Raw genomic sequence first — 26,181 nt, forward strand, 5'->3', positions numbered from 1 at the left:
GCTGGCAGTGGCGTGGCCTCTGCCCGTGGCCTCAGCCCCGGGAGTGAGCGCGGAGGGGCCAACGCCCGCCCGCGCGGGGGCAGGGCAGGGCCACCGGCCGGGGAGAGGCGCCCAGGGGCCCCATGCACTACAAGCCCCATGGTGCTTTGCCAGGCGGCGCTCCGCGACACGCAGCGCTCCGGGGCCCCTCTGCCCTGATTCCGGGGAAAGCGCAGCAGAGAGCGGCAGGGGCGGCTGCCGGCCGGCGGGACGCGGGCAGGGCGAGAACCATGTGGGTGTTCGGCTACGGCTCCCTCATCTGGAAGGTGGATTTCCCCTACGAGGACAAGATGGTCGGGTACATCACGGGCTACAGCAGGAGGTTCTGGCAGGGCAGCACCGACCACCGCGGGGTGCCGGGCAAGGTGAGCGCTGGGAGCAGGGAGCGTGTCCTGCCGGTGCCCGAGCGGGGAGGGAAGCACCCATCATCCGCCCCCAGGGGGCAGGAGAGGGGAAGTGCCGGTGGAAGCTGCTCTTCGTCCTCCCCGCTCCAGAGATTTAATGTGCTGCGGAGGGGGGAACGCTGTGCTGACCAGCGTCCCATCCAAAGCAGGGAGCACTGAGCTGAGCCCCAGGAGTTTATACAGAAATTAACCCAAATCCCACTGCGGAACCCCTCCACAAACCCCCAATATGGGTACGGGCCGCTCTTCAGCTCCCTTCCATAAACACAGATCCACAACCTTTGCCTCCCCTCCTCTCAACAATCCCTACGTTCAGTTCAGGCATTCTCCCCCACTAGAATACACACACCCACACCCAATTCCTGCATGCAGCCCCCACCCCCAACACGCACCCACGTACCCCCAACAGATTCCCTTCCCCCCTACAGGCACACAGGTTCTCCTCACACACACCCCACGTCCTCTCTGCACCAAAGGACACTTCCACAGTTCAACTATTCTCTCATGTACAAGCAGGTCCTATTCACACACGCAATCAACCTCTTTTCACTCAGGTCCCATATCTCCATTCCACTACACACTCACATAATTTAAAAACTTCATAATTTTAAAACACCCTCTACCTTTCCCCTGCCTTCCAAATGCATCATATTTAATATCAGTTTCACATCTATAGCTTTACAGTCCTCCACCCCTACATTTATACAAACCACCACCCCTTTTACCTTCCTACATCATCTTCATGATCAACGTTACTGGGTAATCTTTTGCACTACCAGCTGGAGAATCACACTGGTCTGAACATTTTGTACCTACTATTAGCTGCATGTAACAACTAATAGCTTTCTGTTAGACACTAACAGAACAAATAACTCCCCTCCCCCGTTTATTTTGTGTATTTGTCAGCATTCTGTGCAGTTAGTTTCACCCTTTCCCCCATAGTTATTAAGGCCCCAATCTAACAAAAGCTGATCTGCCGGGTATACACTATGCAGAGCAACAACACCAAACACAATGGAGGTCTGCTTTGGCACAGGGGGGCAGAAACAGCTTGCAAGACAGAGGCCTTTGGGTTCAATCTTGCCAACATTTACAAGTGAGTAGTTGCTTGTGTGCTTAAGTCCTTTTGATTTACATGGGACTTCTCACAGAATCACTCTGGGGCCTCAGTCAGTTTCAACCTTGCTAAAAAGATCCTTATATAATCTGAAACAGGAGTTGAAACTCTTTATTTTTAAAGGAATGTTTTTAAAAGAATTTCTGAATATATTAAAATAATGCTTTAAAAACTGGAATTTTTTAATTGCTTAATTTTAAAAAATTGAGTTGGCCGTATCCCTTTAAAGAAGGAAGGAGGTCAGGCAGCAGTGTAATAAATGTACAAGCTCTATTTTGTTAGTCTATTGAAATACAAAAGTAAACTTTTGAAAAGTAAAATGGGTTCACTCTTATGGCAGTGTTCAAAGAAGCACAATATTCCTTTATTTGTGTAATTGGTGAATAATTACCAAAAACAGCTTCAACATTCATATGATTAAAAGTACAGTGTTACGATCATTTGCATAGCTAAACATTTTAAATTATTGGCTCTGATTTTGTATGAGAGAAATCTTGTGCTACAGTAATAGTTATACCTCAGAAATCCCAAAGCCACACCACACATGACTTCCAAAGAACTCAGCATATGCAGCCTTCCAAAACTAGAAAATGCCCCTATATTTCCAATACAATACTTAGGGCTTGTCTACACTTACAGCGCTGCACTGGCACAGCTAGAGCGCTTATTGAAGACGCTACCTACACTGACTGGAGAGCTTCTCCCACTGGCGTACGTACTCTACCTCCCTGAGAGGCGATAGCTATGTCAATGGGAGAAGCCTTCCCCCATCGACGTAGTGCTATCTACACTAGGGAGTTAGGTTGGTATCACTGTGTTGCTCGGGGTGTGGATTGGTTATACCAACATAAATTGGTAGTGTAGATCAAGCCTCAGATCTTGTAGTGCTAGTTTTGTAACCTCCCAAACTAAATCCATTCTGCTGCTTTCAACTGAAGTTCATTTCTCACCTCAAGCACTGATGCAATTATCAGTGGAATTACTGATCCAAAATACTATATACAAATACTATTTGCCATTTGGCATGAATAAGTAAATTGATCCTTCCTTTATCCACTTCTAAATCTGAGTAGCATCAGAGTAGCTGAAGGACTTCACACTGTGAAAAGAGCTTCTAAAGAAAGCTGGCAAAGCTCCAAAATTAATATTTTCCTGTTACATGTGAATTCAATTACACTGGCTCACCACTTGTGTAAACCATCCCATTACCATCACCACTGCCATCAGTGTGAGCAGCGCACACTCACTATTCCCTGGAGGAACCTATGTTCTATATAATTTTAACAACACACTGAAATTCAGTGTATTTCTTATACTTTTATTAATTTTTATATTAAAGTATTAGTGCCCGGAGGCTGCAGTTAGGACCAGGGCCTCCCCATCCTGAACATTGTACAAACATACTCTTAAGACAGTTCCTGCTCCTTGGAGCTTATAGTCTAAGATCCTTATCTGCAACTGCCTCAGTACAGATGTCAAGTATCATAGGGGTAGCCATGTTAGTCTGCATCTGTAAAAGCGGCAAAGAGTCCTGTGGCACCTTATAGACTAATATTGGAGCATGAGCTTTCGAGCATGCATCCGATGAAGTAGGTATTCACCCACAAAAGCTCATGCTCCAATACATCTGTTAGTCTATAAGGTGCCACAGGACTCTTTGCCACTCCGTACAGATGGACTCCCCTTGTGCCTATGTGGAGCCTCACAGTGGCATCCATCTACAGGAACTGGGTATAAGTAGGGACAAGATGCAACAAGAACAAAATGGAGAAGGGAAAAGAACACCAGGGTGATGGTACCAAGTTTGAGACAAATACATTTGAATTTGATCTGTTTATATAATTAAGTTTATTGTAAGCCAACATAGAGACCAATGCAAGTTGATTATTATCAACATTATTTGTTATATGGTGGTAACACCCGAAGATCCCAGAGGAGAATGAGGTCCCATTGTGTTGGGCACTGTGCTGACATGTAGGGAGAAACTTATTTTAACTTAAGGTAGAAGTGCAAGGACATACTTTAAGCGCTCACTTAAAATGAGAATACCTAGTGGAAGCTGATGTTATAAATTTTTATTGTGTTTATACTGATCCTTTCAGCACTTTTTCAAAACTTATGAAAACCTGTCTACCTTGCACACACAACCAAACACATCCTAAGAATAAGTCGTGCCTTCAGCTTCAAAATACTCTAGTTTCCTTTCATAAGTATTAGGAAGTGACCATTTCAGGTGTGACTTCCAACTTATGGTTGTATGATGCCACCAATGTACTAGGTACTAACTGCTCTTTATAGTTCAGAGACTCTTACTGTCTTAAAGTCATTTTTTGTAGCTAAATCATAGACTTTCACATTATAGGACATCTTTTAAGCAATGCAAGACTTCTAAGGCCTGGTCTACACTAAGATGGGGGCATTCGAAGGGCAGCAAATTCAGCTCGAGAAGCGTGGTAGCTGTGGCTGAACCTAGTTAGTTCTAACTCACTCCGTCCCAGACGCCCAGAACCGGACTCTCCGCCCTCAAGCGGTCTCTGCTGCTCCAGCTGCGCCAGTGTGGTAGTACGTTCGGAGTTGAACTAAGCGCTTCGGAACTCGCGTTCTAGATCATCAGATAGTTCGAACTCGAAAAAAAAACTCACGACCGCGCCGACCCGCGCCTAAGACAGTAATGGCAGCAAGAAACATATCCCAAACGATAAAGTGCATCTAGCAAAATAGCCAGGAGAAAATAAATCTCATTTTTGTTTAATCTTAAAAGGAGGAAGTATGAATCTATAAATAGGACGTTAAAGCAAAGCAGAGATGTGCACAAACTACTTCCATCTGCATGGGCTTTATAATTTTTAGCCTGTTAATAAAACTAAAAGAGGGGAGATTTTATCCTTTTTTTTTAATCTGGTGTTAACAAAAATAAACCACAAGATCATGAAGTTAAAAACAATTTCCAGTTGTAAGCATCCTTTCCAATTTCCTGTGGACAGGTATATTTTTCAAGCCACAGGAGGGAGCATAATATATTTTTACTGAATTTTGAAATCCTGCATCGCTCTCATTGCACAAGGGCTATCACCCTTATATAATTCTAAACAGCTCAACCAATGCTAAGGAAACAATAGGTTACAGAAACATCCAGCAAATTAGGGGAATGACATTGATGGGGCAGGGCTATGTTATTTACAGCTGCATATGTAGCTAATGATTTAGTCATCAGAAATACTTAACTAATCATTAACATACTGGACCTGGTATATGAAAATGGGCCAAATATTCAAGTAAGTTTCCCTACTTTATGAAAGAAAACTCGTAAATGCTAATTTTATTTAATTAAAATATACTTTTCTGTTGTTCATTGAGGTTTTCCCCCCCAAAGCAGTCACCTCATTTACACATCATTGGCAACTCCAAACTAAAACTGGAGTCTGACTTTGAAAGAGAGCAGCTCTAGTGAAGATGTAAGAATTATACTATTTGAAAAAGGAAATGCTGCCTTTTCAAAAGGAGGATGCATAGGTTCATGCAAACATGAATCAGCAGTAATTAATGTATACAACATTTTTGTCATTTTTTTAACATCCAAAACAATGCCATCATTGAACAGCAAAATAATGATCCATATTTTATTTCTGAAGAGCTTTTTCAGATTACTAGGACCCTTATCAACCCAGGATGAACTTCTGGAATGCCAATACAGACCTACAAACGGATCTACAGGAAACATCAAGTACAATCTTCCCTGCATTTGCTGGAAGACCTCTTAGGCCTGGTCTACATAGAGATTTTGTACCCATATAACTATTTTGGTTATGGTTGTAATTCTTTACTGGAATAGTTATACTGGTACATCTCCCGTAATGTGGATGCACTTTTAGTGGTATAAATGTGCCTTTTACTGATATGGCTTTATTCCCCTTCCTGTACTGGAATAAGCTATACGAGCAAAAGATCGTTTATATCAGTATAACTGTGTCCATGTTACTGGGTTTCTACTTCTTTAATTATACCAACATAATTAAATTGCTGAAACTTTTCTGTTTAGCACTCATAGTTTTGTTAATGCTCATACAGCTGAACTGATGCTAACACAGGTGGAATTTTCTGTAAAAATTCCCTGATATATAGAAGACAAGCATTTTCCAGGACAGACAAGATCTAAATTTTTAATGTAAAACCACACAGGGAAGAACCCTTTTGGACCTCCTTTATACACCATAAAGCAGCAAAAACAGCACATGCCCAATTTCTTTGTTTTTCAGGGCAACTTTAAAGAAGTCATAGCTGTAATTTACTATGGACTAGATTGTGCCCTGCTCTACCATGGTTGTGCAGAAGAGTGTGCAAAGGGGGTTCTAGTGCAGGGCTCGGCAACCTTTCAGAAGTGGTGTGCCGAGCCTTCATTTATTCACTCTGATTTAAGATTTTGCGTGCCAGTAATACATTTTAATGTTTTTAGAAGGGCTCTTTCTATAAGTCTATAATATGTAACTAAACTATTGGTGTATGTAAAGTAAATAAGGTTTTTAAAATGTTTAAGAAGCTTCACTTAAAATTAAATTAAAATGCAGAGCCCCCGGGACCAGTGGCCAAGACCCAGGCAGTGTGAGTGCCACTGAAAATCAGCTCGCGTGCCATAGGTTGCCTACCCCTTTTCCAGTGGGTGTGCATGAAGAATCCTGTAAAAGGGCTGTGGCAGATTCCTCTCTCACTTGTGTTTCCTGCACAAGAAGGGAGCACCAGGGGAACTGTTCCTTAGGGGAGAGTCTCTGAGACACCATGCCTCCTAGGACTACTCCTGGGGCAAAGCAGATTACACACTGACCCTGGCTCAAGGCTGGATCTAGAAGTATAATCTAACCCTAAATAAGATGGTGCTTTAAAGAAAAAAATGAGTTAAGAATGTAAAGTCAATCCGGATTTTGTTTTAACTCTGAATTTCTTTGATTGTTAGCTTGTCAGATTGATGACACTGTAGTCTGTGGTTTATTAGAAAACTGAGCTAATACACAATATGCATTATCTAAGTTTTATAATTAGTTCTGAAGTTTTATCACTTGCAACCAGCAACCTACTACACAAATGTATCAAAGCGCCCTCTGTGTGACTTTATAATTGCTCTGAAAGCCACTCTGCTGCTAATACAAGATGTTATAACTTTATTTTTAACATACACTAAGCAAATGCAGAGTCAGGAGTGTCCCTTACACTGGGTCAGTTTATCGCTGGTGTGAACCCATTAAAACAGTGGTGAGCAACCTGCAGCCACAGGGAGCTGCGGGTGGTCGTGCCTGCGGAAGATCAATGTAAACGCTGTCTTGCGGCCCATCAGTGGATTACCCTGACGGGCTGCGTGCAGCCAGCGGTCTGCAGGTTGCCCGCCACTGAATTAAAATCCAAGGAATTACACCAGGGACAAATTTATTCATGGTGCGTAAATTGCAAGTGAAACCAATCCTTCAATACTATTATCCCATTTCAAAGTATAGCAGTGTAATACCAGCCTACAAGTTAAAAAACCTACTGAAAATACTTGCTGCTACAACATTCCATAGTCAGTACAACAAAGACGACATAATGAGCATTTTTATGTACAACAATGACTGCAAGCTTTTTTGTACAAAACTTGGCTTAACATAATGATGACCCTGTATTCATACTTTAACTGCTCAACTTACATTATTGTAATAATGTAGTTAAACAATAGTTAAAAATGCAATGCTTGCTATTACTGCCATGATATATAGTACATAGGATGCTACATTAGAAAGATATTCCTTGTTAACACTGCGCATGAAGGCAAAGTTAAAAATGTAAATTATTATTACCTTCTTGCAAAACACATTGCATTAAGTATACTAGCTCCATTATATTTTAAGATGCTGATTTGATTAGTCTGAGAGTCTTACGTGAGAGTGGCCAGTACATTAGCAGGCATTAATGTGATGTTCACTGACATTTGATCCAGTACTTCTGTACCAGAAAACAAGCCAGTGGTTTGCTACATCATATACATTCATATCCCTTTCTGGGGAAGGATAATTGTTTTTTGTGAAAACAGAAAAGTCAGTTATTTGTGTAAAATTTAGAAAACACTTAAAGTTATGAAAAATAGTATCTTGCAGCAATTTACATGGCACTCTTCAAACCAATTAAAACATGTTCCCTGTCACTTAAAAATAGTTGGTAGGTCACATGTGGAGATTACTGATGAAGAGAAGAGTGATTGTTGGAAGAAATGGGTTTAGAGATGGGATAAAAGGAAAGATCCTTTCATGGATTGAGAACTGGTTAAAGGACAGGGAACAAAGGGTAGGAATTAATGGTAAATTCTCAGAATGGAGAGGGGTAACTAGTGGTGTTCCCCAAGGGTCAGTCCTAGGACCAATCCTATTCAATTTATTCATAAATGATCTGGAGAAAGGGGTAAACAGTGAGGTGGCAAAGTTTGCAGATTATACTAAACTACTCAAGATAGTTAAGACCAAAGCAGATTGTGAAGAACTTCAAAAAGATCTCACAAAACTAAGTGATTGGGCAACAAAATGGCAAATGAAATTTAATGTGGATAAATGTAAAGTAATGCACATTGGAAAAAATAACCCCAACTATACATACAACATGATGGGGGCTAATTTAGCTACAACGAGTCAGGAAAAAGATCTTGGAGTTATCGTGGATAGTTCTCTGAAGATATCCACGCAGTGTGCAGAGGCGGTCAAAAAAGCAAACAGGATGTTAGGAATCATTAAAAAAGGGATAGAGAATAAGACTGAGAATATATTATTGCCCTTATATAAATCCATGGTACACCCACATCTCGAATACTGTGTACAGATGTGGTCTCCTCACCTCAAAAAAGATATTCTAGCACTAGAAAAGGTTCAGAAAAGAGCAACTAAAATGATTAGGGGTTTAGAGAGGGTCCCATATGAGGAAAGATTAAAGAGGCTAGGACTCTTCAGTTTGGAAAAGAGAAGACTAAGGGGGGACATGATAGAGGTATATAAAATCATGAGTGATGTTGAGAAAGTGGATAAGGAAAAGTTATTTACTTATTCCCATAATACAAGAACTAGGGGTCACCAAATGAAATTAATAGGCAGCAGGTTTAAAACAAATAAAAGGAAGTTCTTCTTCACGCAGCGCACAGTCAACTTGTGGAACTCCTTACCTGAGGAGGTTGTGAAGGCTAGGACTATAACAATGTTTAAAAGGGGACTGGATAAATTCATGGTGGCTAAGTCCATAAATGGCTATTAGCCAGGATGGGTAAGAATGGTGTCCCTAGCCTCTGTTCGTCAGAGGATGGAGATGGATGGCAGGAGAGAGATCACTTGCCTGTTAGGTTCACTCCCTCAGGGGCACCTGGCATTGGCCACTGTCGGTAGACAGATACTGGGCTAGATGGACCTTTGGTCTGACCCGGTACGGCCTTTCTTATGTTCTTATGTAGAGGAGCAAACTAGGCAGGAAGACATTTGAAGTATAAGAGGCAATGTAGCTGGAAGTATGCAGTGAAGCTGGAAAAAAGGAGATGAAGGAAGCCTGTAGGAGTGAAAGGAGTGGGAGGAGGGTAAAAGAAATTGCAGGTCAGGACCAAGATTACTTAGGGCCTTGCAGAGGAGTTAACATCTGTTTCTTCTGGGGAATTACTGAATCCTCACAGTTATGCTTTTGCAATGCATCAACAGTTTGTAAACTATTTCCCCCTGTACACACACTCAAAGTTATTTTTATAAGCTTTATTCACGTAAAAGTATATATTATTTTTAAGGACACAGGATTATAAATATTAAGAATGGTCACTGTGGCTTATCACTGGAATCTTTGGAATGCCTTTATAACCTGGTAACACATCAGACACTTAGTTGAAGACTAGGATAGACAGAAACACAGCTGTTTTCTGAGACACCTCCTCAGACTTCTGTGCCTCAGCTGCTTCAAGGCCTATCTTTCATGAGATAAGAGACAAAATTCAATGCTACTAATAGAGTTCAAATTCCATGCTTTGGATACACTTCCTATCCTACGGTGGAACATGAAATAACTTCTTTCTCCATGCCTTTGTTGAAGACCACAGAAATTACACTAAGCATGTTTAACAATAAATATTGTCTAGGGGTTGAAAGTGCAAGCTTGGGAGTCAAGGGTTCTACTTCTAGCTCTGCCACAGACTTGCTGTTGTCTTTGTGCCTCAGTTTTCTTATCTGTAAAATTCTCATGTTCCAGAGGGTGTTATTATCTGGCAGACTGTCTTCGTGGACTGGACGGTGTTCTCATATTTGCAATGCATATGTGATACGAGAATTCAGTATGCCAACTGAAGTGTATGGGATTAAGCACCATCAAAGGTCTACAGCCAAATGTCATCTTTTCCACTGATCAAATACTCCATTTGACTTTTGAGCCATAAACATTCAAAGATTATAGAGAGGCATATTGTGCAGCACTGTTGTAGCACTACAGCACCTTTTGTGTTGTGCCTGACTGGGACTGGTCAACCAGTTGTTGGACAGCTAACCAAACATACACGTGGAAGGTAGAATCTTGGTAGTTTGTGGGCAGGATTCCCATCTAGGAATGTCCAAGTGTCCATCTTTCAGGAGTTTGCATGCATGTAATTGAAGATTGTGGCAAAATTCAGACCTAGGTTAAATGCTCCATCTTACTCTGATCTACAGAATACAAAAAGACCAGGATCTGACCTAACAGTTGGCATGTGGGGGAAGAGAATCAGATGTCTTATTTTTTAATTTTAAAAACATCATCAGTATTCTGGATTTTTTTCTTCAACAGCAAACATATAATATTTTAAGAAAACAAGCATATGTCCCCCGCTTCTAACATTTATCTCCAGACTTCTTCTCCTTAGTCAGATCTATTCTGCCCCCAACAATCTTCTATCCATTGAACTTTTTGAAACTTTGCACTTTTAGAGAGAGGTAAGGGATTGACTGTGCGTACACAAATTTGCAGAGGGACAATAGAGTTGAAGTCTGTTATTTCTCACCTCTATATATTATTTATTTATTTAAAAATATTTTTGCTATTAGCAAGCATGTTACCTCTGGAGACACAAATCCACAGTTTGAGAACTGCAAAACTAAGCATCTCTGATGGTATCTTCTAGATTGAGCACTGAGTCCCATTGGGTAGATAGAAAGATTAACCTAAATAATCTATACAGAAGCCCGTGGAACCCCATAAGATTGGGTCCCTAATCCATGAACTGTTGGAACTCATTTACAAAACTTTTCTTAAACATTATATGAATATATTGTCTCATACTATAGAATTAGAATTTAAAATCCCTATTCCATGATGAGATAGTTTTAATTAAGATACATTATAGCTGAAAGCTATCTTTAGACAGAATGCTTTTTGAGGAAAAAACCTATCAAAAAATCCGATTTAAATTAAAAAAAATTTTTTTTAAATCATTGCTTTTTATTCACCCTGGTAACTGGCCACTTTACTGCAGACCTCACTATTGTCATCCATGCCTCTTGTCACTTCCAGGCCTGCTATGCATGGGATTACCCTTCAGATTTACCTGGAAACTCCAGCTAGTACAGAACATGGCTGCACACTTGGAGTGAGGTGGGCTCAAACATATGGACTTTAGTATTTGCACTGGAATTTCTCTCAGAAGTGAAGAGGTCCTTAAAAACTATGAATGGTTTAGAATCTGGTTATGAAAGGCCATCTCCAAACTATATCCTGTTGCAGCCATTAAGATCAGCTGGGAGATTCCTCTGTCTTCGTGGAGATTTACTCCATAGAAGCAGTGGCAGAACTTTCTCAGTTGAAGGAACCTGACTCTGAAGTTCACTTTAAGTTTGTCCTCATCTAATAAACTTCAGCGCACAACACAAGACATTTACATATATGGTTTCTGATTCTTTTTATAGTAAAAGCTGTTTTATCCATCATGTTGGGGGAATTGGGGTGCCGGTAAGTGAAAAATGCCAGTTAACTAAGAGGGAGGGAATTTGGGCGTGGGGTGCAAGATCTGGGAGGGAGTTTGGGTGCAGGAGGGGCTGAGGGTAGGGGCACGGGAGGGGGCTTGGGGTAAATGGGAGCTACAGGGGTCGCGCCTGCGGGCGGAGGCAGTGCACAGAGCTGCCTGCTGCACCTCCGCCTAGGAGCAGCCGGGACAGGTTGCCACTTGTGGGGAGCCACCTAAGGTGAGCATTCCCTGGATCTGGCACCCCAAGCTCCCTCCCACGCCTCTGCCCCAAACCTCCTCCCTCACTCCGAACCCCTTGTGGCCGTTCCTCCGCCTAGGAGTGGCAGGAACATGTTGCCGCTTCCTGGGAGCCACATGGAGCCAGGTAGGGAGCCTGCTGGACCCATGCCAACCGGACTATAAGACAGACTTTCTATGAAGATTAGAAATTCCGGTTTATAGAGTTTTACCGTTGATACAGGTACGGATAACATGGCTTTTACTGTAATTTTCTTATTTCTGACTGATGATTGTTCACATCAATATAGGGACCATGAGTAAGTATTTAATGTGGTCAGTCATTGGTAGTTTTATGTAAGATAGGCACTCTACACAATTAAAATATTCTGCACCTCCTTTAGATAAACTCATTCCTCTGCCATCACTTTCCTTCCTGAAGAGTGTGCATCAGGATGAGTGAGCATGCATTTTAGTACCTGTTTCCATTTATGCGTCTCTGCTGAAGCTTAATAAACTGACATACTCAAAGCACTACTGCGTGGACTAAAAAAGAGGTTCCAGTTTGCTATTTGTCTATCTTGATAGATCCACAAAGCAATACGTATGGAAACTGAGGTGCTGAAAATGTAATCGCTCAGGTATAAAAAAAAGGAAATGAGATAAGCTGTTGGATAGAAAAAATGGAAAAGAATACGAACTAGCTACAGTTAGGAATACATATGAGATAATTGTTTCCCATCCAAAATAATTTAATCTATCATTAAAAAAAAAAAACTTTACGAGTCCCAATTTTTAAAAAATACACATGAATAAAGCAAAACTTCCAGAATTATTTTTAGACAGACGTATGAACAATCCCTCACAGAAAGTCTTATATAGTCATAACTGTATGAAAATGGCAAACCTTGGGTTCATACAGATTGTTAATATACATTTTAAATAAATTGGTAGGCCCCCTCGTGTCTTTAATGTGGCATTAAAAGGGTAGTTAAAAACCATCCCTCTGTATGAAAGTTTGCAATAGCTGACACTCCCAAGCTTGGAAGGGAACCAGTAGCATGCCCATCACATAGGCCAATGTCTTTATTCAACTAGCCAGTAAAGATCTTAGTCTGTTTGCCTATATACTTTGGCTAAATCAGAAATTGCTAAACAATGGGACAGATTCTTCCACTATTACTCATGTTGAATAGCCTTCAGAAGTCCTTGTGATTCCTACAAGAGACCTAGTGCACTCCGTAGAGCGAGTGAGTGGCAGAATCTGGCCCTAACACACTACTGGGCACGAGCATAAAACTGTTATAGATTGACCACCAAGAAGTACGAAAACACTGGATTGAAAACAGTAGAATTTCCAGAATCTAAGGGACATCTGGCCACAGCTACGTATCCCAAAGTACATCTATCCACCTGGGGTCAGTAAAACTTTAGAAATTTAGAATAAAACATATAGGGAATTTAGCTCTTTACTGTCTCTTATAATCCTACACAGAGAAATGTATAATCTGAACTCAAGAATAAGGAGTTTAAAAAAATATGGGAGGAGTAGGTTTTAAAAAACTCTCAGCTTTTGAAGTATCAGAGGGGTAGCCGTGTTAGTCTGGATCTGTAAAAGCAGCAAAGAATCCTGTGGCACCTTATAGACTAACAGATGTTTTGGAGCATGAGCTTTCGTGGGTGAATACATGCTTTTGAAGATATACAAAATATATAGGTTTTGAATTACATTTGTTTTTAATTTTTGTATAACAGTCCTCTACCATTGTCTCAATATTTGCAGATTAAACCCAACACTACATAGTTCAGCATTCTCAGATGGAATAGGCATAAAGAAAACACACAAAACCTGAACTCAGCTTTGGGAAAAGTATGACATAGAAAAATGAGCTCTCATACAGACAGAATTTTAAATGTAACAGACTCTGTATACAAGTATACTTTTAGGAAAAGAAAGAAAGGCAGACACACAGAACTCAGGAGAAATAACAGAAAATATTGTTATAAGACTATACAGCATAACTTAATTGTTGTTTAATACAAAACCTGATGTGGGTTTTTTATTTGCATCAGTTGTGCCTTAAAACAGTGAAAATAAAAATTTATCTAATACCTCCACTGACATAGGGGTGGAGGGGTAGGTTTCCCTACCTCCAATATCTGAGGTGCCCACTCATTCAAAAAATATTGACAGAAGAAACTCAACAAATAAAATATATGCTAGTCAGATATCCTTTTGTTATTTTACTGGGGCTACTATTACATAACACTGAAATCAGCTACCACTCATTGATGAATTAGTGTTTGGTGGCACCCTTAATGAAAGTCCTCTATCCCTGTGATTTCAGAAGTAATGGAAAACTTGATCTACTAGACAAACAAGAAGAGAAAATTATGATAAATTAATACTGAGAAGTCTAGCTTCTGTTGATTGTTTGGATACAGAGCATTCACTGCTACCAAACTGAAGCATCAACACAACTTTGAGTATTAAACACTTTGAATGAGGACTTGAAGGGGAACTTGTGGTTCTCAATCATCATGGAAGAAGTGGACTACTGTCAGATATACTTAAACATGAGAGAAAAAGGAAAGCCCAGCGTTTGGACTAGATTACCCAAAGGATTCAAATATGTGAAAGTAATGAATTGAAGCAGAAGTGAATGCGACTAGTGAATATTGCAAAAAGGAGTCACGTGGCATATTGCCAAAAAGAAAGTCAAATTAGGAGGAAGGAAGGAATGGGCCCATTGGACTTTAAGTCATTGTTGTTTGTTTCTTGTTTTTGTCTAACTCCAGAGTGTGATGATGTTAAATGGGAACAGCTTTTTATTACACCTCTACCTCGATAGAATGCTGTCCTCGGGAGCCAAAAATATCTTACTGCATTATACGTGAAACTGTGTTATATCAAACTTGATTTGATCTGCCGGATACCGCGTTATATCCAAATTCGTGTTATATCGAGCGGCGTTATATTGGGGTAGAGGTGTACTACAGTATTAAAAAAAAATAGATTAAACAATCTTCCCCACAACAGAAAGCAAAGCAATCAGAGTTGAGGTATTACAGTACACATAAAAAGTAACGTCAACTTTTTCTGAGTGAGAATCAAGGACTATCAGCAAGAAGTCTGATTATCTTGCTTTGGCCTATACAAGCTAGGCTCTTTAAATGTTCAAAGTCTGCACGCTATATTATATGTAAAGGTATTGGTACAGGAGCAAAGTTATATACTTTTCAATTCTACTAATTTTCTCTATGTTAGCTAGTTGGCATAAACCAGATGAATTCATATTTTCCCCCTTTTCACAATATACACTCAGAAGAACAGGTCAGAGCTCATCCCTGTTGAGTTAAATTTTATTTTAGGGCCAACTTACAACAGAGAAACTCTACTCCGAGATGCACGTGTGACTCCCCATTGACTTCAATGCAATAAAGATGTCTGCCTAAAAACCTGCACCCTCTAGAGAGAGGCACTGTCAGATAAAGGCTGGAGTTTAAGTATAACATCTTAGACTGATGTTACTGCAAAAACTCCAGTAGGGACTGGTTATCCTTATCCTCTCCCTGGATAAGAACTCCTCTGGTACTATAAACTGGTAAGGCCAAATCTGCTTTCAGATGTATGTCACAGCTCCCATGGACATCAGTGGGAACAACAAGTATTTAAGTGAATGTAGAATTTGACCCCATCATTCACGCTTACTGGAAATATCAGAAACTCACTCTTCATCTTTATGGCCTACCATTGAATTTAAAGTTTTAACTTATTTTGTGTCTTTTCCCCCTTGACTGTTTGGTAACTGAAGGGGCAAATGCAAGTCATGCAAATGAAAATCTGAAAATATTAGAAAATGGGATGTGATTAACAAAAACACAAACATGCATTAAATCCATTATGAGGCAGGAGTAAGTGATTTCAGTACCCAAAGGGTATGTACTTCATTGTAATCTCATGTACCCAGAATGTGTTCTTATTGGAATGTAGCTGGTTGTTTTCTTGTTTTTGTGTTTCTGTTTGTTGCTGGAAAATGGTAAGATGACAAAAATAAGCAGAAATCAACAACAGAAAATTTTCATAAACCAGTTAATTTAATTCTTTATACCACAGTTATTTATTGGCATAAACCCTTATTGAAAATTGATGTGTGGGAAAGGAATTACATATTAGTTTCTCATGGACTTGAGCTGGCAGCATATATGAATTCAGACTAAAATCTAAGAGACTGAGAATGTCTTACATACACAATTTTTTTGGAAAAGCAGTAAGAGCGCAATCCTACATCAGCGAAGTCAAGATTGCCATTGTCGCCTTAATGGCAGCAGGAGTTGCTCTAAACAGTACTCTCAAAAGTAGGGAACTCAAAATTGTTTATCTACACCAACCTTAACTTTATTTCTGTGTTCCTACCACTTCCACTTAAAAGCTACAGTTTTATTTACCACCAATTAACTCCCATGTTGTTTTCTAATACAGATCACTTCACCCCCACACACACAAACACACACACACCCCGCGCTACAGCACCAATCATCTAAAGGGATAGACTTCAATGAGACTGTTTGGTTTTCTGTCCATTTAAAAAATAATTATTTTTTTTTACTGTTCACTTTTGTTAATGATTTGACACAAAAAGCTTTTCACTGAACTAGCAATCTTTCTTTTCATTTTAGCCTGGAAGAGTTGTGACTCTTATTGAAGATCCTGAGGTATAGTACTTCTTTTTTGTACGTAATATTTATCTAAGCCTTTAGAATGTCCTACTGCATTCAGAACTTAAGGTCTCTATGAATCTGCATTTTCTTATCTTTAGTAGATAAATAACTGATTTTTTTTCTTGCTTTCAAAACATGTTTTTAAAATCTGAATGTTATACAAAATTGTACATATAATGGCTTTCAACGGATCTAGTTTAGCTATTTAGTCTAAATCAACTAGAGGTGCTTTGGCTTTATGATTATAGAAGGCAGAGTTTTAAGCATCTTCCTGATACCCAAATTAACTGCCTTGTTTAAACAGAGTTTTGCTACTGTCAAATTTATACAACCTGGACACACTTACCAGTTTGAAACAGTGCTCTGATGGCACATCCCCTAAAATACAATCTGGCCTGTGTCAAGATTAAGCCACAGTAACTCTTACTTAAACTCTTTGATTCAAAGATGAATATTGTGAGCTTAAACAAAAACCCCATTTTGGGAATGGCTAGAGGCCTGATTCTGCTAGTCTTACTACAGATGGGCAAGCCCCTTTTCCATGAAAAGTCCCATTGTAATATTTGCAGAGTTTAACACATGGAAGAATGGCAGAATTGGGCATCAAATCTGTCCATGTAAAAGAAAACCTACATTTTTTTCTGATTTATAAAATAGCAAGAAGTATTATTTTTATTTTGGGGGAGACAAGGGAGGGGTTTTGCCCAGATATCTGGTCTCATCAGATTGTGACAAGGAAACATGATTTTACATGCAACTGCTTTATTATGGCCTAGTCCGGTAGTTCTTGGTCACCATCAGTCATCCCACTGAAGGATTCCCATGACTCCCAGTCAGACTACCCACACGAGCTAGGGCAACAGGACTGTGCTCTCATGTAGCAGGACTAGATTTATTTAGCCTGTTTCAGTATGTCATCTTTATAAGGTGTATAGTTCTTATGGTTGGTTTGTATGCATTCAAGCCATTTGTGTTAACTGCAATATGAAACCATATTAATCATTTGAGTGTTATTCGTATATCCTTTCACACCATGACCTTAATGCAAATAATCTAGCATGGATCATTCTCAGACTTACACAGCGCATGAATGATGAATCTGGGTGTTCTAAGGGGAGGCTGTGTTTCCTTCCCTCTCTTCCAGATTTAAATTTATGGCAGGAGTCCTTTTCTACAGCCCATTCCTGCAGGACACTGAATATCCTCATCTCCCACTGATATCAATCAAACTATATCAGCACATCACAGGATCAGGCCCTTAGTTTGGAATTAATAGGTCTGAAAAGGAGTTAGAGGCAATTTTCACCTGATGCACAGTGCTGTCATTGTGGCTCTCAGTTGAAAAGGATTGGGCAGAGTACATGCTATTTCATAATTAAGAGGTTCTAACACCACATCAAGTCTTGTGCGGTCATATCCTCGCCCATCCTTTTCTTGAAGCAATACACCATCTTGTAATCAAATAATATAATAGGATAATATTATGAGACAACACAAAATAAAGTTTATTGCAGAGGTGCAGACCATATTGTCCCCCTGTAGTAGGGTTCACGTAGGAGCCAACATGCCGAGAGGGCAGGCCACGGCTCAACAGCACCCAAAGTCCTTGTGTGGCCTTGCTGGGCAATCTCAGGAACTGGCAGCCAAGTTACAGCCCATCCTTCTTTAGGTTTCCCCAGTCAGACAAGGGGAGGAAAGGCAGGGGACGAGGACCTGGGCCCTCCCTTTCCACCAAGTCCAGGCCCAAGGGGGAAGACATGAGGAGTATCTCAGTCCCCTCTAGGGAGACGGCCCAGGGGAAGCTGATGTGGGGTATTTCCTACCTCCCCTATTCTCTCCTCAGTTTGGGGTGAGGTCACAGCACTCTGCTTCCCTCCCAGTGGAAGGTTGGTCAAACAGTCTCAATTATCTATATAGTCATTAGGGGCTTCCCAACTCCCTTCCCAGTGTCCAATGATTCCCCTTTATCAGGGCGGGGGGAAGGTGGGGAGAGGAGGGAAGAGGTCTAGCCTCTTGGGCCTTACCCACAGTCCAAGCCTCCCCCTGTGGATTCCTCTGTCCCAGAAGAGGAATTGGCTAAAGAGGAACTGGCTTCCTTCCTGCAGGCAGCCTCTTCTTCACTCTGCCCCTCCTTGACTGCAAGAGTCCCCTTTTAAGCAGATCCTCCATTTGGAGCATTCTCTGCAGCTCTTGAGGGGCAGGACCTTCTTGGGCCAGGACCTTCTTGGGCCAGTCCTGCTCTGTCACTCTTTCACAGGAAGTGAGGGATCTATAAACCCACGACATCCCCAGTTGTGTAACTCTACTGTTCGTTTCCTCTCTCTGGGGGTAGAATTTTACATTTATTAGTATCAAACATCCCCTGTCCTGCAGTATCCCCTGCTCTAATTTGTCCAGGTCACTTTACACAATCATTCTGTGTCTTTGCTGCACCAATTTTGGTGCACTCTAAGAACTTTCAGTTAAATTTACAAAGAAGCTTCCACACAAGAAAACATTAATCTGTGCAGGATGCAGAGGTGCATGGGTGTTTAAGTTCAGCCATTCAAAACTCCTCCCTAAGCACCAAGAGTCTAGCATTAAGCTATACCTACCATGAATCATTACTGCTTGAAGACTGACAGAGGCTTCCCCATTGTGAACCATCTGGAAGTGATCATCAGCGGTCTACAGACAATTTTGGAACCATTTTAGTCTGTCAAAAGACCTGTGAATAGTGGATGATCTTGCATATACTTTTTTGTAATCATTATATGATAACTCTTTGGTTTCGTTTCAAGACACCCAAATCAGAGCACTGGTCTTAGAATGGGAACAAAAATCTCAAAAGAAGATTTAAATAATAGGTAGAGTTTGCCAAACTTTTCTCCCATCTAACAGCTCTATTCAGCCTAAAATTGTTTGTGGTTGCTGACCCACTAAAGCTTCCCGAGCCTCCCAAGCTATGTAAACCCAAAGGCTGCTCCTTTTTCAATAGGGATTTCCCTCTTATATGATAATGCAGGTTTTGGCTTTGACACTGCTGCCAGGAAAAAATATGGCTCCAAGGATGAATTGAATATGTAGATAGGGACTGTGGGTAAGGCCCAACAGGCTAGATGGGGAGGGAGATGACAGGCAGATTCTTACCTAGCTGCCTGATAAATGTCTGTCAGTCAGTCATGGAGGAAATGTTAGAGGAGCCAGAACAATGGTAAATTAGGGAGGGGAAACAAGGGTCCAAACATAAGATTTTCCACAAACCCAAATAAGAATCAGTGTGCAGAGGGAGAAATAGTAGGAGTCACCACTCCACTCTTATTAGATAAGGGGTCTACAACAGTCCACTGGTAAATTCCCTCAGCCATCCTGGATTTTCATTTATTTTAGATTGAGGAGGAAGGGGGATTATCAAGTACAACTGAATTTGGGACAGGGAGGACACTAAGCTAGTGAGCAGTGGTGTGAGAAGAGGCAGGGAGCTCATTCAAATAAATTCCTTGCGAAGAGCTGAGGTAGTTTTCATTTTGTAGGTCATACATGCTAGCCTAGTTATCTGTTGGGCTAGGATGAGCCTGGTGTGTAGCCAGTGTACATAATGTGCAGAGGCTTGGGCATCTTGGAGGGAGTTTGTCTAAACAGGGCTCATGCCTGACATAACAGTGAAGATTCACTATACTTTTAATTATTATTCAGTGAGCAAAATACTTGTAACATTGACATTTCCCTGAAATGGTAGCAATGAATAGAGGTAAATGTAACCGTAGTCATAAACTTCAACTGTTTTTGTAGCTGACAAAACAAGCACAATGCAGTACAGTGTCTGTCAATGTGACTTTCTGTATCTTTCTGGTAAATTTTTTTCACACTACAGTACTGTTGGATACCATTATGTTATACACACACTCCCATATAAGCAAAGAATGGTTATGTTTGTTTTTGCTGCATTTGTATTGTTAAGCCAACTTATTTGTGATTGCAGGAGTCCCAGAGCAAACCACCAGATTTTTTTTTTTTAAATCTTGATTTAGATACAACCTTAAGTTATTTTGAGAATATCACACACATAGACAGACAATCAACTGATTCAACAGTTGGTTTGTTTATAATTAAATTGAGCACAAATGGCTAAAACAAAAGTGAATGAAAGGTGGAAAGGTAACTTTAATTTGAAAATGTTGTTTTGGAGAACTGCTTTAAACACTCTCCCTTTGTAGTTCCTTGAAAATTATTTTTTAAAAGGGAAAATAACCAGGAGTAGGAGCTAGAACGCTGCCCTTGAAACTGTCGTATTGCCTCCTCCTTTTGACATCTGAGCCAGTACTCCTCTAGATCCAATACCAAACCCATGAACTGTTTTGCCCATAACAGTTGTATTATAACATCCGTATTTCTGCAACAAGATGACTTATATTCTCATTGTTTCAGCATCAGTATGCATAAGCAGTAGAGGTAGCCCACAGCTCAAGAAGACACTTGGATCTAGAAGCAAACAGAAATTTCTCCTGCACCCAAACTCTTAGAGCTTATCCACATAAGAAAACAATCTGGGGAGAGGTGTGGGTTACTGGTACAGCCGTACCCATTTGAAGTAGTATTGGCCAAAGATAAAACTGGTTGAACCAGATGCAGTCCCGGGGAAGGAAATAAAACAGTTCATTATGACACATTGCTGTCACATGTAGTAGTTGCTTTTTCTAACTGAAGTATTTTTAATATTTTGTTGTACACAATATGGTCTAATAACTGCAAAATAAGTAACTTCCCAAGGATTTTTATACCAACTTCATGTCAACAATGGATTCCTCTTGTAGTATCCTATGAGGGGCAGGTAAAATTTGAGGATATTTCTGAATTGATTAAAAAATAAGTAACTTCCTTTAGTAAGAAGCAATATCATTGCCTTAATGGGTATCCTAGAAATCACCATTTCTTTTTTCTGCCTTCTGGAAAGTTGCAGGAGAAGACAGCTGGACAGGGAATGTAACAAAAAATTAAGGCCTCATCTAAAAATCACTGCTAAGCACTTGTGGCCTGGTCACTGTATGTATACAGATTTCACTGGGATCAGTCACTAGGATTTCTCTTCTTGTTTGAAAATATATAAGGGAGGGAGAGATTACCATCTCTAAGCCAAAATAAAATTAAAGCTCTGGGAATTGTAGCTTTGAAGACAAACCATTAGGGCTGGCCAGAAATCAAGAATTCTGTTTTGTGAAGAACTGAGGATTCAACTTTGTGTTTGTTTCTCATTGGAACAAATCCTAGACCTTTCTACAAAAAGAGAGAGAGAGAGACCACCCCAAAATAGCCAAGAGCCTAGTGGTGTGGGCACTCACTTGGGATGAGAGACCCCCAAGTTCAAGTCCCTACTCTGCCTGTTTCAAACCAGGGACTTGTACTTGAGTCTCCCACATCCCAGATGAGTGCCCCAAGTATGAAACTGTTGGCTGTTCTGGGCTCAGGTTTCTGTCTTTGACCAGAAAATACACCCTGGACCTGCGCAACCTTCAGGATTTTTTGTCGTCGACCCCTCCCCCCCTCTTTTTTTTTTAAAGATACATTTCCACTAGAAGTTTGGTTTTAATGAATCAGCATTTTCTGACCAAAAAACGTTTCCTCCAAAAATTCCCACCTAGCTCTATGACACATGGCTAAACATCCAGATTCTTAAAGTTGTTCTAATGCCATTTCTGCTAACAGTGTTGTTGGCATATAGGGTTGATATATAGGGTTTAGTTCTGAGAAAATTACTCCTGGGGGAATTCTGCACACAATATTTTTAAATTCTGCAAAATTCTTCATATTTTATTTGTCAAAATAACACAATATAATCAAACCAATTTCAATTATTTTTGGTCATTTATTTCAAAATACCTGTCAGCAAGTATGCCTGTAACAATAGACAACAAAAAAGATTCAGAAATGTTTTTTTCACAAATAGATGCTTCACTAGGCATATTAATACTCTGAGTAATAATTCATTTAAAACTACAATACAGAACCATATTTCCCACACACCCCAGAAGCAGTGCAAAGGCTGGGGGGAGTCAGGGGTAACGGAGGAGCTGAGGGAGAGGGAAATAATTGCTGGGAAGGATCCTAGATGTGAACTTGGAGATTGTTGGATGTGGGTGGGAGAAGTATGGGTTTTGTTTTGTTTTGGGAGGGGGGGCTGTTAGGGAGCTTCCCCCATGCAGACCCTAGCCTCTCCCATTCAGTCAGACATGTGTCCCTCCTCCCCCACTCCTGTGGCCCTGAACCCCCTCCTCATCCCCATATGTCTCTGTGCCCCCACTCAGCCACTCCCCGTCACCATGTGGCTCTGTGCCTCCACTCCCATTCAGCCCCTGCCCCAGTCTGTCCTCCCTGACTAGCCCTTATGAGTCCCTGTCTCAACCCCCATCACCCCACGCTATCTGCCTCCCCATAACCCTGTCTCCTGACCTGGCCCTACAGGTGCTGTGAAGGCGGCGCTCTCTTCCTTCCCTACTGGCTGGGTGCTGTTGCATTCTATTACCACAGCACCCTCTGGTGGGCAAAAGATGGAACTGCAGCAACTTTTCAGCAGCAGCTTTTTTCTGTGCAAAAAATTAAAAATATGTGTGACTCATTAATTATGTGCATGCATAGAATTTCCCCAGTAGTAGAAAATAAAGCTAAACTTTAAGATAGCCTTCTCTCTTAATTCTACACACTGGTGGTACATATAAATTAAAACACAAATCCTTTAAAATACAGGTATCAAAATAAAGCAATATTCAAGGTTTTAGAAATGAAGCTTGACATACCTAAAAAGAATAATCTAATGAAAATTACTTTTAAATCTACCACTTCATCTAAGGAATTTATTTTTAATCTATTTTTTTTGTGAGATTGTGAAAACTCATTTTGTATTCCTTCTGCTGATGTTTTAGCAAACATTATTTAACAGAAATGAACCTGTGTGTTTAGTGTTCTAAATTCAGATGCAACAACTAAAGAATGTTAGCAGAAATAAACTGCACTATATTTCCTTTATTTCTAAAACTAAGACCAATATCAGTGATAGGATGCAGAAAGAATTTGGCATAATTAACATCAACTGAGAGTTCTTAAACAAAACCACCATTTTGATTTCAGCTCTTTTCCTAAATAAAGAAGGGAGAGGGTGATGGGGAGAAAACTATTTGTAGAAAGGGCTCTACCAACAAAATATGTTTTACATTTAGTTTATTGCTAGTATCCTTTCAGTGTTTGGATTTACCTTTCTGGTTGTGTTCTTCAACAGGGTTGTGTATGGGGTGTTGCTTACAGATTGCCCGCAGGACAAGAAGTTGAAGTAAAGGCATACCTCGACTTCAGAGAGAAAGGAGGCTACAGGACTACAACTGTCATTTTCTATCCAAAAGATCCCTCAATAAAACCATTTAATGTATTATTATATATTGGAACTTGTGATAATCCTAACTATCTTGGTCCAGCACCCCTAGAAGACATTGCTGAACAGATTTTTAATGCAGTTGGTCCTAGTGGAAGAAACACAGAATACTTGTTTGAACTTGCCAATTCCATCAGGAATCTTGTACCAGAAGATGTGGATGAGCATCTCTTCTCTCTAGAGAAACTAGTAAAGGAACTCTTGGAAAGAAACCAAAACCTCAATTGCATATAAAAATAATTTAATAGTTTCAAATGAGCTTCTCCTTTCATCTTCAGAATTACGGTTTCATTGCACAACGGGTATATGATTTGGAGGCATGTTTATCTGTACTACACTATCTTATTTATTTTAATGTTGCATTCAAGACACTGTAGTTAAGGGTCACTAGAAGATTCCATTGTAAAACCATATTTTCAGGAGTTTATAACAATGGGAGGGGGCAGAGGTGTTTCAGGTTTGAATTTGGTATACAAGATATTAGCCAAAGAGCATATTTTTCTTTTTCAAAATTTGAAGAAAATCAACTTTGGCCCTTTATTTTTTGTTTGCAGGAATTTTTTTTTTAAGTGATTTCAGGTTTAAGTTGTTCTAAAAAAAAATATAGTTATCTTTAAACTACCTTTAGGACTAAGTCCTGCACTCAGACAAAATTCCCATTAAAGTGGTAGTTCTCTGAGTCAAGACTGCAGGATTAGGTCCTTAATGCAGCTAAAAGATAAATGTTTTAAGTAGCTACTGCACATGTACAGCAAGTACATGGAAAAACATTTATCATATAAAGGTTCAACTCCATTAGAACTAAGCTATTTCATTGAATCAATAGTTTTATCCTTGGTATATCACAGTTTGTCATTAGACACAATGGGCAAACAGTTGTTATAAAAAAAAATTCTTTCCCTTGATGCATTAGGTTATTCATGGTGTCAAACCCTTAGAAACAAAAATACGGTACACTGACACAAATAAGCCATACCGTATCAGTGCCTCATTTCTTTTATTTTAAAATTACTGTAAACAAAAATAAACCTAAATTGTTAAAGTAACTGAGGATATGACTTGAATCCACAATATAGCAAGAATGTTCTGAAACTCCCATCTTTAATCACTGTTTGCCTTCATATGCCTGCATAAATCCTACTGAAAATCAAGGGGATTTTTCAAACTTTTGAGGGCAGAATTTGGCATAACTATTGCAATACAAAGGCATGAGGAGTTTCCGTCCCAACTATGAATGTTCTTGCTTCTCAGAGTTTAAGTTATTTTCTTTAATCCTTTAACAAAGCATATTTTTGTATTTTAATAATAAAAGGTTCTCTTTGAAATGTATTGTAGTACCACATCATACAGCAAGAGTATTTATGTATGTTCAATAATCACATGAAAATGTCTTATTTTCCATCAGTAATAGCACAAACAGTACATGATTTATGTTTGTACACACAGGTAGTCTTTTCCTCTTTTCCTTTCAGTTTTATATTTGTAGCTGGCCAAAAAAAAGTTAAGTCCTCAAAATGACTGATTGCTATAATTTATACTTTTCCACCTATAGAAAACAAATTGTAAACTGAATGTTACAAAATGACATTCAAGTCAGACACTTACATAAATAGGCTGAAGTACATAAAATACATTCAAAACAGTTGATTTAAAACATGAAACAAAGCGCTTTTGCATTTAAGACCAGGATTGTAATTTTAGTCATCCTATTTCTGGCATCTATCAAAGGAATGTGGATCTAGGAAGCACAAGTCTACCTGTTAAATTTTCAAAAGCTACTAACGACAGGACAACAAAAGTGAAGATTAATGCTTTAATTCTACTATATTAGGCGTACATAAGATATCAAACATGATGGACCAATCTAATCAGATGAACAGGGGATTTGCCTCGTATCATATATATTGAGGACCTATTCTCCCATTAATACTTCGGTTCTTTGCTAATGTATGAGAAATAGATCCTATTGGTTTCAAAGGTCTTTATTCTCCATTATGTTTCACTGATGCAAGATTGAAATAACAGAGCTGAGAATCAGGCCCAGTAAATTCAGCTGGACAGTAAAGCTAAGTATAGGGTTAGAATATTCAGACTTCAGTAACTAATGTTAGCCACCTAAATAAAGTGACCAAATTTTAAAGGGCGATGAGTCCATGCATCTCCACTAACTCCAATGGGAGCCTCTGAAAAATTCAGTCACTTATGGTGCCTGAAGATGGATTTAGGATTTTAGGCATCAAAGTTTGAAAATGTTTGCCTACATCAATGTATCAAGATCCTTTTAAAAAAAAATTATTCCCTTTGACATGGAGAATAA

The 26,181-nt window shown here is 39.8% G+C and overlaps 2 protein-coding genes across 3 annotated transcripts in view; one reads left to right on the plus strand and one right to left on the minus strand.

Moving 5' to 3' along the window:
• The window catches only part of ASB3 (ankyrin repeat and SOCS box containing 3), a 128,509-nt gene that overhangs the window by 90,750 nt on the left and 11,578 nt on the right, over nucleotides 1-26,181 (minus strand). The gene's annotated exons all lie outside the window — the stretch shown is intronic.
• On the plus strand, nucleotides 24-24,412 carry CHAC2 (ChaC glutathione specific gamma-glutamylcyclotransferase 2). Its single transcript, XM_039528701.1, has 3 exons — nucleotides 24-404; nucleotides 16,424-16,459; nucleotides 23,715-24,412. The coding sequence occupies exons 1-3, from the start codon at nucleotides 123-125 to the stop codon at nucleotides 24,096-24,098; spliced, it is 702 nt and encodes a 233-aa protein (XP_039384635.1). The 5' UTR covers nucleotides 24-122; the 3' UTR covers nucleotides 24,099-24,412.

This window comes from Mauremys reevesii, linkage group 3 (genome assembly GCF_016161935.1).
Source record: "Mauremys reevesii isolate NIE-2019 linkage group 3, ASM1616193v1, whole genome shotgun sequence".
Lineage (NCBI taxonomy): Eukaryota > Metazoa > Chordata > Testudines > Geoemydidae > Mauremys > Mauremys reevesii.